The sequence below is a fragment of the Gambusia affinis genome, linkage group LG20 (genome assembly GCF_019740435.1).
Source record: "Gambusia affinis linkage group LG20, SWU_Gaff_1.0, whole genome shotgun sequence".
NCBI lineage: Eukaryota > Metazoa > Chordata > Actinopteri > Cyprinodontiformes > Poeciliidae > Gambusia > Gambusia affinis.
Genome location: NC_057887.1, coordinates 9720376 through 9733007, shown reverse-complemented (window position 1 = coordinate 9733007; position 12632 = coordinate 9720376). Strand labels below are relative to the sequence as shown.

The 12632-nt window shown below is 38.1% G+C and overlaps 1 protein-coding gene across 3 annotated transcripts; it reads right to left on the bottom strand.

The window, feature by feature from the left end:
* Positions 1-133: 133 nt before the first annotated feature.
* Positions 134-9669, bottom strand: tap2t (transporter associated with antigen processing, subunit type t, teleost specific). Of its 3 annotated transcripts, none has more exons than XM_044103133.1 (12): positions 9411-9669; positions 7656-8191; positions 6667-6781; positions 6448-6578; positions 6082-6287; positions 4971-5168; positions 4739-4867; positions 4460-4651; positions 4145-4318; positions 2854-3013; positions 2419-2555; positions 134-1220 (listed from the first exon to the last, which is right to left on the bottom strand). In XM_044103133.1, exons 2-12 carry the CDS (start codon positions 8149-8151, stop codon positions 1014-1016), a joined length of 2145 nt encoding a protein of 714 aa, XP_043959068.1. In that variant the 5' UTR covers positions 8152-8191; positions 9411-9669; the 3' UTR covers positions 134-1013. The 3 variants fall into 3 exon arrangements, with proteins under 3 accessions (XP_043959068.1, XP_043959070.1, XP_043959069.1); XM_044103135.1 differs by lacking the exon at positions 9411-9669 and adding an exon at positions 9226-9314; XM_044103134.1 differs by lacking the exon at positions 9411-9669 and adding an exon at positions 9074-9186.
* Positions 9670-12632: the final 2963 nt, after the last annotated feature.

Here is a 12632-nt window from a genome sequence, read left to right as displayed (position 1 = left end):
GAAACATGAGACAGCAGCAACTGACAAGAGGTAAATGGGATAAAAATACATCCGGGTTAGGTTTTAGAGTAGTATCCCAGGCTTTGAACATCTCAAACATCCGCATGCGAAAAGGTTCTGGTGGCTTACCTGCAAAAGGTTGTGGCTGGAGGAAGACTAGTACTACAGGGAGCGAAATATGATGGGGGCAACAGCAGACATATTGAAACTCTTTCCATAGTTGATAGACAAATGTATGAAACTGTGTGTAAACACAGGAGAGTCATGAAATAAAAGCAACAACCCAATCCAACAAGAGCTACAACTTAAGAGTTTAAATCAAAGCATAGGCATGGGTCAGTGTGGTCTAGTCAAAGCCCAGACGATATCCAACTGTAAACGTTGGACAAGATGATATTTTACAGATGCTCTCCGTCCAATCTGACGGAGCTTGAGTTGTTTTAAAGAGAAGAATGGAGATAAATTAGTTTGTAGATGTGGGAAGACTGATGAAAAATGATTGAACTTTCAGACTTTTATTTGCAAGAACTTCCATAAGAAGGACATGCTACCTCAACTTTACAGTGGTGCATTACTTTGTGCCCCTTGATAAAATACACTGAGGTTCATCATTGTAATGGAATAAAATGTGAAAAAATGCAAGAGGCTCACAGAAACAACTAGTCATTATTAGATATGTTTTTGCCCAAAATCATAATATTCTACAAAAATAATACGTGACAATCGGTAACCTAAATGTACATATTCACATCATTTATTTTACACTGATGACAATCAGTAAACATCGCCTTGGGTGGAAAACGACAAGAAAACATCAAACATGTCAAATTATTTTAATGCAGCACATCAAACAATAAACATAAAAAACAATCATATTTCCCTTCCTGAAACAGCCTGATGTCACTGTCCTGTTTATTAAACATACAACCTCCACCAACCTGTTGTTTACAACAGAAGCTTTGTGGCGAAATACAAGATGAGAAGTACTTGTGAGTCAGTTTTTCATTTTTGTTTTACAAGTTTTCTTCGGCTGCTTCAGAAAACAGCTCCTCCTTCAAACGGAAGTAGCATCCTTTTTTGTTCATGAGTTCCTCGTGGGTCCCCTCCTCCCGGATCGACCCGTCCTCCATGAAAATGATGTGATCCGCTTTCTCCACAATGTTGAGCTGATGAGCCACGATCAGAACCGTGCGTCCGCGAGACAGAACCTCGTTCAGAACCTGAGGAATGACACCATGAAGGGCTGAGCGTCGCTGGATTAGTTCAGTTGTTACTGGGGATCCACAGCTTTAATGGGATTGGCTGACATTTAGCCAACTGACTTTACTGGTGATTGATTAGATTTATTTAGATTTAAACTAATGTTTCACAAGAAATGAGGCAATTTAAGCCTCAAACAGTCGTTGAACTTGTGATGGTTAAACGCTTATTTAGAAATAATTATTTTAAATCATATTTTTTTTTGTGGAATAAGTTGTGATTAATTTACTTGAATACAATTGAGTTAGTTCAGAATAAAGTAGGATGGTTTCAAATCATTTAAAAGAGCTGTGTCATCCAAAGTGGTCAGTATTAGTAAGAGATCAGAAATTATAATCACTAGTTGCATTTCCACTGACCATAAATTTGAGCAAACTGGAATTACAAAAATAAATTAGCTTAAAAAAACATGGCAGTTTTGAAAAAAAAAACTCACATTAAAAAGTTTTTGCAGCAGGAAAAAGTGTTTCCTGTGGCTGAATCAAAATTAGTTTATTTCACAAAATTGCAATGGAAACACTTTTTAGAACCACACAAGTCATGTGATCAACAACCGGATGTTTCTACTGGTGGAAAAGACAAAAAGGACAACAGGAAGTGGTAAGAGGATTATGGCACCGGCATGTTTCCTAATGAACATGCAAATATATTCACATTAAATTTTAAATGTGCTTCCTTTTTAATGGGAAGCACATTCCAGTGCTTCCATACAGCAATGGAAAAGTGTTGTTGTTTTTTTTGTTTTTTTTTTAAATGTTGCTCACATTTGAAATGGGAAAGCATCTACAGTAAGGTATTTAAGGATTTTCTATTTTTTACTTTTTTGTGATGAACATGCATCAATTCATTTTAACCTGGTTGAATTGAGTGTAAAACTAGGTCTTGTTAAGGACGAGCTACGTTCAGCTGGTAAGTGTGTGAAACACTTGGGTCGAACCAAGACCTATTACTGACCAAATCTCATTCTTATCTTAGAAAAACAGGAAAAGGTCTGAAACACGATGGACTTCAGTTTTCCTTTTTCAGGCTTTTCCAGGCCTGGAAACTACTGAAATTAAATTCCAGATTTCTCGTGCCTGCGTTTTGACCTGGTCCCGATGAGATGACCGGATCTCCAGAAGCATCTTCATCGTTTCCAGGACCGTGTTTTGTACTCACCGCCTTCTCTGCATCTACATCCAGTTTGCTTGTGGCCTCGTCCAGGATGACGACCTGGGGATCTCGAACCAGAGCTCTGACGATGGCGAGGCTCTGCTTCTGTCCTTCTGACAGTTTGCCTCCACACTCTCCAATATCTGGACAAAGACAAATATGTTAGCTACTCCTTTAGTCACTATGAACAGTGTTTTGAATGTTTTACATTTCAATCCTGAACTTTATGAATCAACTTTAAATTTGGCATGATTGTCCCTCTAAAGTAAAAGGCTAACTTCACCAACTGCTTGACCAACTTCAACCTCATTTAATGCTACAATAGTAGAAAATGTTGGAAAAGTAGCTTAGGACTATCATTTTGTCACTCTAATAATTTCTAAGACACAATAAAAGATGCAAACATTATCACAAAATGAGGTGAATGCAGCGGCTCTCTACCAGAGTCATAGCCATTCTCCATTTCAGAGATGAACTTGTGTACGTTGATCCTCTTTGCAACTTCTTCCACCTTCTCCAGAGGACGTTCCTCTAGACCATACTCCAAGTTGTACTTCAGAGAACCAGAAAACAGCACAGGATTCTGGGAAACCAGTGCGACCTACGTAAACAACAAACAGCAGAAAATGTCAATGTCAGTGCATTTCTCACGAGTTGATCTATTTGTCCCATTCTGTCCTCTGATTCTGTGATTCTACCAAAGTCTCAGTCCAAACTGATGATACTTTTAGCATTAGGTATCCCTTTCTAAGCATTATGAGTTTTCCTCTTATTACTATAAAGAGAAGTAACTATATGACTCTACCAGTTTGTTTTCATAGAAAAATCACCTTTATATAAACAATTAATTCTTTATAGCCTTAAATATCAGACAGTATCATTACTTTAGTGTACAGATTATTTTTATACATTTGTATTCATGTTTATTGGCTCAGTCCAAGCTAAAAATGTAAGAAATCTGTTGATCACATTGGGATCATTTTCTGCTTGCATGGCCCTAAATGTTAACAGGTCGGTCAATAAATCGCAAATCCAATATTTTCCGATCAGTGAACACATAATTTCTAAGCTCTTGGAAGTTCAAGAAGCTATTTGAAAGGAAACATTAATTTCACTGAGAGATATGCTCTCTCTATTAGGGAGAAGGCTGGATCTAGCAATGCTGAAAATATTCTGGAAATGTCACATTAGAGTTAAAGACCACTATTCTTTAAGAATCCACATAAAGTTTGGTATTATAGTAATGCTAACCAAGCTAACGGTGCCTATCAATAATATGGGGTGCTAAAATAAGCTTTAAACTCCCAGCTCTGTAAAAATTTTCTTTGCTTTAAAATATTGATTTTAAATATTAATTAACTGCGACTTTTCTCTCAAATAATTGAGTACTTTCACCTCTAAATCTTCACATTTTACATGAAAAATTCAGACCCAGACTGCCAGAGCTCTCCAGCTTTTTGCAGTGTCATTTGAGTAATCATGCTTTATACAAAAAACCTCAAGTAACCTGCAAAAAAAAAAATTATCTCAAACTCAAAGGAACATAAGTTGGATGGATGGATGGATGTTCAAACCATAGAAAAGGACAAAAAAATGTTTGCAAATACAAATATTTCCCACACTCTGGTTTGATTGAAGTCTACAAAATGATGCCCAATCAATGCTTTGTGTCATTCAGGTTGACTTCATTTTAGAATTTAAAAAATAAATGTTAACAGGTTACCAACTGTACCTTCTGATGGAAGTATTTTTTCTGGTAGTGGTGCAGCGGCTCCCCGTCCAGCAGGATCTGACCCTCCTGAGGCTCATACAGCCTCTTCAGGAGGCTGACGCAGGAACTCTTTCCACCACCGGAGGGACCCACCAGAGCCGTGATCTTCCCTGGGCGGATTTCCAATGACACCGACTGAGGAGGGAAAATGACAACAGTGACGATCCGTTCTGTTTCTGGAGTTCAACGACGTTAAATCCCAGAATTTCTGCAAGCTTCAGTAATGTAAATGTAAGATTTATTAGGACTTTTCAAGCCTGAGCTTGAAAAAGTTACCTCTAGAGTTGGTTTATCAGAAGGAGCGGAAGGATAACTGAAACTGATATTTTGGAAAGCTATTCTCCCATCCAGCGTCGTAGGAGCCAAGTCTCCTTCCTCTTTGCTTTTTGGTGTCCTGTCCAGGTAACTCAGCACTTTGGAAATGACTCCCACTGTGGACATCGTCTCTCCGTAGCAATACATGATCTCCTGTGACAAGAAGAGCGTCTTCATCAATAAAATCCGGAATAATTGACTCACATCTCAAACATATCGTGTATGTTTCACTGAGCTCACCCGTAGATTGACTGACATCGGCTTCTGGTACAAGAAAAAGGACACCAGACTACCGATGCTGAGCTGACCGGCAGAAATGAGGCTTCGGGCTTGAATCAGCATAAATATCTTTATACCCAGAGACACCAGCTGATTGCAAAAAGAACATAGAGGAATTACTCACACGGCTGTAGAAAAAATTCTAATAAATATGTTTCACTCCTTGTGTTTGTTGGTAAAAAATAGATCTAACCCTTCGTATTAGAAGATAAACGGCGCTGTATAAGTCTGACTGTCTTTTGATGGCACACAGCTCTTCTAGAGCCACATGGTATCGTCTCAGCTCCTCTTTCTCTGCATTGAAGCTGCGGACCGTTCGGATCCCGCTGATCGTCTGGGAAGCCAGATCTTTGTTCTGAGCGAGGCACTCCTGGGTCCGATCTTTCAGGTCCTGCATGGCACACAGGAAACAGCCATCCATTTATTATATTGGGGTTTAGTCAACTCTATGAAAGCATTTTCTCAATTTCATATTTGTGAGCCAACAAAATGAAACCAAATGAAACATTTCCTGTAGTTCTACATTTTACGATCGCTGAGTTCAGGAACAAAATCAGACATTCCTCTTCACGTCGACCCTCCAGCTCATCACCTTAAAACTCACTTTTCTCCTTTTATAACCACAAACTTCAATATATGTTAATATAATTTTGGTGAGAGGCTGAAATAACACACTAGAAATAAAAAATAAAATAGTAGCATGTGCATTTGCATTGAACACCCTTCACTCTGACAGCCCTAAATACATTTCAAAGCCATCAATTGCCTTCAAAACTCTCCTAATTGGCAAATATTAATTAGATAGATATCTGTATTTAATGTATTGTAAGGAATTGCATGATTGTGAAGTAAAAGGATTTGCGTAATATAGAGATCAAACTTTTTACAATTAAAAACCTAAGAAGTTTGCAGTGAATATGTATTCAAAATATAAAATCCAGTGTAGCCGGTTACCTTTAGAAAACGTCTGATTAGTAAATAGACTCCACCTGTGTGTGAAGTTGTGGAGAAGTTTACAGCAGCCGGGTTCAGTTATAAACCAATATTAAACAGAGATTTGTTCAGTCTTGGGATGAAACAGATGCATCAGCTCCAGGAGCAACAGCAAACAGGGATCAGACCAAAAGACCTCAAACTATGGCATCAGCTTTTTTGTTACGGCAGAAGAACCCCAGATCTGTCTACCCTTCTCCTGGATGGAGAGCAAAAACATCCAGGGTTTGCAGGGTAGCTAACAGAAAACCTTCCGACAAAAAGCCCCAAAAGGAATTGAAGTGAATCTGAGATATATGGCATAAACCCACCTTGGACAGCTTGATGTATTTATTTTGCAACATGGCCAGGAGCGGCATCTCTATGCAAGTGAGCACAGTCAGCTCCCAGGACAGGCCCAACATCACTCTAAGCATGAGGAAAGTTTTGACTGTGCTGCGAACTGTTGCGTTGGCGTTCAGCGCCACGGTTCGACCCATCCTGTCAACGTCACTGTGCAGCCGAGAGGACAGTCGTCCTGGACAGAAAAATGGTCTTGATGAATTACAGAGCCCTGCAAGGTTCCACTGTTAGTAAAATAAGTTCACAAGTTCTCAGTCCACAGTCTGAGTCTTCAACTAAAGCACTGAAACACTTTGCAAAGGTCCTTGTAATTACTACATTTAAAAATCTCTCACCTGGGTTGTTCTCCTCAAAGAAGTGCAGCTCTTGCTTCAGGAGGTTGTGAAACAGCAGATGTTTCAGTCTCTTGTTGAGTCTGGCCAACGTCGCCATAAAAATGCCTCCTCTCATCCCAGAGAACAGCGCGCTGTCAGTGAGGTTAGATACATCAGCTCTCAACCCCTGAAGGATCAAGTGGACTTCTTTTCAAGCAGCAAATTATTGTATTTTATTACCTTCCAGAAGAAATAAGCACTAGATGCCCGACTGCATAAGCAAAACCCCTTTGAAGCTGTTGACCGCTGAGCATGTCAATCACCTTTCCCTGATATAAAGGGATGTAAGTATCACCTGTTGAAGAAAAGGAAAAGATAAACATTTACTGTAAGTTGGTTTACTTGCTGTAAAAGCAATGAATGGCAGCAATGGTTCACTAAAATAATAATAAAAAAAAGAATGGCACACCTGCTGGTATCAGAAGCGAAATGAAGGTTTTAATAAGCTATGGTTTCAAAACCACAAACATGCTGTTCCTAAGGTGTGAAGAAGCTTTACTGGGATTCTAGGAAAGGTGTTTAGCTTGCTGTAGCTGTTAGCATATCAGAAAACATGTGTTGCATGATTGTAAGCAAAAAGTAATGAACGTTTGGTGGAACATCAACCCGTGATATCCCTATGAATTGTGTGTCGGTTTTAAAGTGTGTCCATTTCGTATGTATATTGGGATGAAGGGTGTAACATTCAGTGTTTAACTGTGTCCGGATAGATAAACACTAAATGTTTAACTGTCCACCATCACCTCATGTGCCACACATGTAAGGCATGCAACTCACATAATTCCTTATCATTTATTTTTCCAAGGGTGAAATTGTATATCCAAAAACAAGAAATATAAATGAAGGAAATGCTGAAACACATCAGCTATATGTAACCATATTAGGAAGCTAACATAAATTTTGTGGATGTTGCTTGCATAGTTTTTCTATAGTCTATGTTTTAAAAATCGAAACAAATTGCTGAGTAATAAAACATCAGCAACAGTAGGAATTGTTGCTTTCTTAAGTTTGTATCAAGATAAACTGTATTGAAAAGGTTTTTTTAATTGTTGTGTTTCTGATGAGTAATCATGGTATTTAATCAATGTCATCAAACTGTGAGAATCTGTTATCAGTCAATGCATATTAATAAATGTTAGATAAGATTGATTATCAGAGGTTATACATACAGATGACTCCCATGATGAGGAAGCCAAAAGCTGCGATCAGATAAACAGTGTCTGGTTTGAAGTACGTCAGCACTCTCATGAGCAAACGTTTAGTGTCCAGATTGTCTTTTGTCTTCTGTCCATCTGGAGAAATCAATTTTTCCCACACCAAACAGGCCAACGATGAGGACGCAGCACCCATCACCAGCATGCTGAGATCAGGAGAAGGTCCTGTGGGCCGCTCCGAGGGAGGTGCGGTGAGGATCCGTCCAGTTTCAAACATGGGAGAAATAAGGCAGAGGAGCGCTGCTAACCTATGGAGTACTGCCCGCTGTTTTCCATCTGTTACCACTGAGATGAAAACATGTAGAAAAAGCCACTTTGTCAGTCCAAAGGCCCACACTCCTGCCAGTCCGCCACAGCTGGAGCACTTCCACAGCACCAACCAAGCCCAGTGTGCTGAACAAAGCAATGCATCGAGGAGAATGATGCACAACGCCCATATTATCACCGCCATTAGTTTCTGTTGATGGCCAGTCCAACTCCAACGGCCCGAGCTGATCCAAAAGAGACAAGACATTACATATACATCAGCTTTATTTCGTGTAGGTGGTATGTACATATTTTGACTAATCAAAAATGTGTAATATAAATATTGTCTTCAACATAACACCCATATTTAATTTCCAGCTCTGTTATTAAAGATGATTCAGCATTTCGAAAAGTTAAATATTATTTGTCATAGGAATATAAATCAGTGTATTGGTTCAAATTTGAAAAACAGATGCATCTTTAAAGTCACTGATGACAAACACAGTAGGTCCATGTTAATTTATAGAATGTACAAAACTCACAAACCAGTATAAAATGACATACAGTACAGACCACTTTCTAATTTAATTCAATTAGAAAGTGGTGTGTGGTCTGTGTGTCCAAAAGTTTGACACAAAGTTTTGTACTGTAGGTCATAGTATGAAGATTAACACATCCATCCATCCATTTTCTGTTCACCCTTGTCCCTAATGGGGTCGGGAGGGTTGCTGGTGCCAATCTCCAGCTACGTTCCAGGCGAGAGGCGGGTTCACCCTGGACAGGTCGCCAGTCTGTCGCAGGGCAACACAGAGACATACAGGACACACAACCATTCACACACACACACTCACACACACACTCACACCTAGGGAGAATTTAGAGAGACCAATTAACATGACAAGCATATTTTTGGACTGTGGGAGGAAGCCAGAGAACCCAGAAAGAAGAGTTTGCATGCAAACTCCATGCAGAAAGACCCCGGCCTGGGAATCGAACCCAGGACCGTCTTGCTGCAAGGCAACAGCTATACCAACTGCTCCACTGTGCAGCCCCAAGACTAACAATATAACCTAGTTTTCCATAATGTTCCCGAACAGAAAAATATGTAAACTAGATTGCATACTTACTTTTTAACATGGAGCGTTTGTTTTTATGGTCATCGTGTGAAAAACTTTGCACGCAGTCAGTTGTTGGGAGCACAGAAAGCTAATTTTACTCGTACCGTTTAAGCAAAGAAAACCCAGCATTCTTTTAAAATGTTTATGGAGTAATTTGTTACCTTTTCAAGACCCATGCACTAAACCAAAGCCTAGCGAAAGGTACTGCAATGTTCAGCTTCCATTTTACTTAGTAAGCGTCAACCTTCAGCTACAAAATATTCAATATGTTCCATAAACCTGTTAGCTATTTAACATTTACCTGAAGCCCACGGTAGGATTTAAACACATAATTTGAGCTACTTACCGTTCTCCAATGCCTAGCCACAGGTAAGCTAGCTGCTAGCTGCTAACTTACTTTCGGTTTCACTTTTACCGTCACTAGTTTCATGGTTGTTTGCTAATTATCGGGGAACATAAAACAACACTAAACAAATGTTTATAAACCGGTGTCTTAATTTGACTCGGTTGTTTATTGCTCCCCAACAGTAATATAGTTTTAAATTAGTTTTGACAGTTGCAGCCGAGCAATTGAGTTATTCACAATTCAGCCACAAGATGGCGGCAGTGTACAATATATCAAGAAGAATATATTATACACCGTACAGTGCCTTCCCGATCATTTACAAAAATTAAATTAAAATTGAACCACCTTTCAGCTATATCTGCAGCTCTTCTGGAGTATGTCTCTGCCAGGTTTGTATATTTAGACACTAACATTTCCTCGGTTCTTCTCGACACAACAGCTCAATCTCAGACTGAATGGAAAACATCAGATCAGTAACTTTCAAATCTGTCCACCTGTTCTCAGGTGGTTTTAGGTTTGAGGTGGTAACTAACTACATTTACTGAGTTACATTTGCTTGAGTAAATTTTTGGAAATATTGTACTTTTAGGGGTAGCATTAAAACACTACTTTTACTTCCACCTGAGTAATATTACAAAGTATTTCTACTCTTACTTGAGTGAAGTTTCTGGACATTGCATACTTGTCTGTGTGTAACTTCTCTGAAAAAAGACGAACATGTTTTAATTAAAATGTATGAGATTGCGGTTTATGTTAAAGCTACGCCCCTTGCTTGTCTACAAGTTTTGTTCTGTTTAATGTGATTTTATGTCTGTTGTGCCATTTGGAGATCAATTGAAGATACTATAATATATATTGTCATTAAAATTACTTTGCCCTGCTCAAACACACATTACTGTAAGCATTGGTAGATAATTTTTATGTTTAAAAAAATATTTGGAAGTTTTTATTCTGCTCAAAATTTATTTTGTAATCATATTTTTTCCATATTAGTCTGAATTTGCACATTTTTTATATTTTGTCTGACATTTTCAATATTGAATCAGATTTTACAAAGTACCTGATTGAATCAGTTATTGTCCTCGACTATTCTTTTCATGAAACACCTCTAGAGTGAAAAGGTGTTTGACTGTGGCAAAGTTTTCCTCTTTTTACTTATGGATTGCACAATAGATAAATCAATTTGACTGATTCTTCCACCTGAGCCAAGAATCTTTGTAGCTCCTCCAGAGTTACAGTAAACTTCTTTGCTGCTTCTATTTTTAATGCTCTCCAACCAGCCTGTAAGCTTCGATGATCCACTCGCTATATCTTAATAGGTTCAGAAAATGCTTTCTAAAAAAACAAACAAAAAAAACCTAGAGCTTATAGTCTATCCAATAACAGGAAACTTTTACAGTTTTGTTATCTAAATTGAAGAACAACACACACATAAAAACTCACACAAGACAATTTCAAAATTCAACTATTTATTTCCCCTACAGCATAATGTATAAATAAAGAATTTATAAAGATACAATTTGGTAAACAGCAAGACTCCAAAATGTGCTAACAAATACTCTGATAAGTAATAAACATCCGGTTAAACAGTTTATTACCACGACACATTTGATACCTGAAATATTTCTTTAATGCTCAACAGTTTCTCGCTCATTTTATTAGCTCTGAACATATATGGACGAAGTGATTGTTTCATTGTTAACTAAAACATGTGATTATAGATAAAGATAAACCGCCATGTTGGAGCGGTTTATCTTCTTTCACCTCAAAGATCAGTTCAGTGGAAACTGTGAAACACAAGGAATCATCTGTGAAAAGGGAGCAGCTGCAGGCCATCTTTTCCTAATAAACCAGCTACGTAAAAAGGCCCTGTTCCATGACAGAACGAGAGAGCAACAAGCATGACTTGTTTTCCATTAAAATAATAAGTTATTTTGAATTTTCTGACACCTTCGGGGGGTTTAAAATAGATTATATTTGAATTATTGGAAAATGTTAAACTTGATGTGTTTAAAAAGTCCAAAACAAACCCTGTTCAAACTGCTAAGTACTTCAAAGTGATGCTGATTCACATCGTTTTTCATTTGATTCCAATACAAAACTACAAACCCAAATACAGCTACAAAAAAAGGGCATTGCTAAAATTGCCAGCTATTCACAGTGGTGTATCAAAGCCCATCGATGGAAAGTTGAGTGGAAGGAAAACTAATATAAAAATGGTACACAGGAACATGTATTTAAGACGAGTTGCAAGACACTCCTGCAGAACAGAGCGCAGATGGGCTTTCCACTGGCTAAGGAGAACAAGGAGCAACAATGCACATGAGTTGAAAGCAGTTTTTAAAGCAACCTGCGTTTTCTTAACAGTGGAGATTCAGCTTTTAAATCAAATTACTGAAATAATAATATTCTACCAGAGACATATATTAAGGATATAAGCATCAGGTCAATTCAGGCTTTTGTAGGTCCTCTGTTTTTGAAATTTTCTCTAATTTTAGTTGCTTTTACTTTTGACATTGTCTCAATTGGTATGTATTGCATACCAATTCATTGGCCTTAAAGTGGCAGTATAATAATCTCATCTCAGTAATAGTGTACTGTAGATCCATATGCTTACGGTAGCTTCATTTTTGTACTTTATTCTTAGAGAAATCTCTAAGCATGTAAGCATTGGAGTCAATTTCTACGATCAATACATTTATCAGTCTCATAAGACAATTTAGTTGAAACAAACTTGGATTAATTTGTCTTGTTCCTTTAGGCTTTGGCACAGCTTAACTGAAAATTACAGGATATTCAAAAAGGAAAAACATAATTGTTTGGTCAGACAAAGAGAAATTTGACCTCAGTATGATTTGATGAGTCAAGGTGGGACTTTCAAATCTTAAAATACTAAATTGTTAAGCATGGTGGTGGCAGCGTTGTGCTGCTGAGCCACTTTGGTTCCAGAGATACTGGCCCCCATGTTCTTCAGTTCAAATTTGGACAAAGCTTGGTTTTCCAATTATCCAAATCTCCCATCAGAACTGGATTCTGAATAAATTACGCCAGTTCTGATCCTCCTCAAAGCCAGTGATGGGAAACAAAACTATTTAAATAAATTTTTGATTCTGCCAAGAAGGTGAGTCAAAATCCAGACAGAATTACCATAAAGCTTCACCCGGTGGGTCACTCAACTGGGCTAGTGGCAGCTTATTTTTGAACTTTAGGAGAGACCAATGG

Coding starts and splice junctions, on each gene's coding strand:
- tap2t (XM_044103133.1), bottom strand. CDS start 8,151: ATGGCGGTGATAATATGGGCGTTGTGCATCATTCTCCTCGATGCATTG. Junction 3,014..4,144: donor AAAAATACTTCCATCAGAAG/GTACAGTTGGTA, acceptor TTGTTTACGTAG/GTCGCACTGGTTTCCCAGAA. Junction 2,556..2,853: donor GGAGAATGGCTATGACTCTG/GTAGAGAGCCGC, acceptor GTCTTTGTCCAG/ATATTGGAGAGTGTGGAGGC.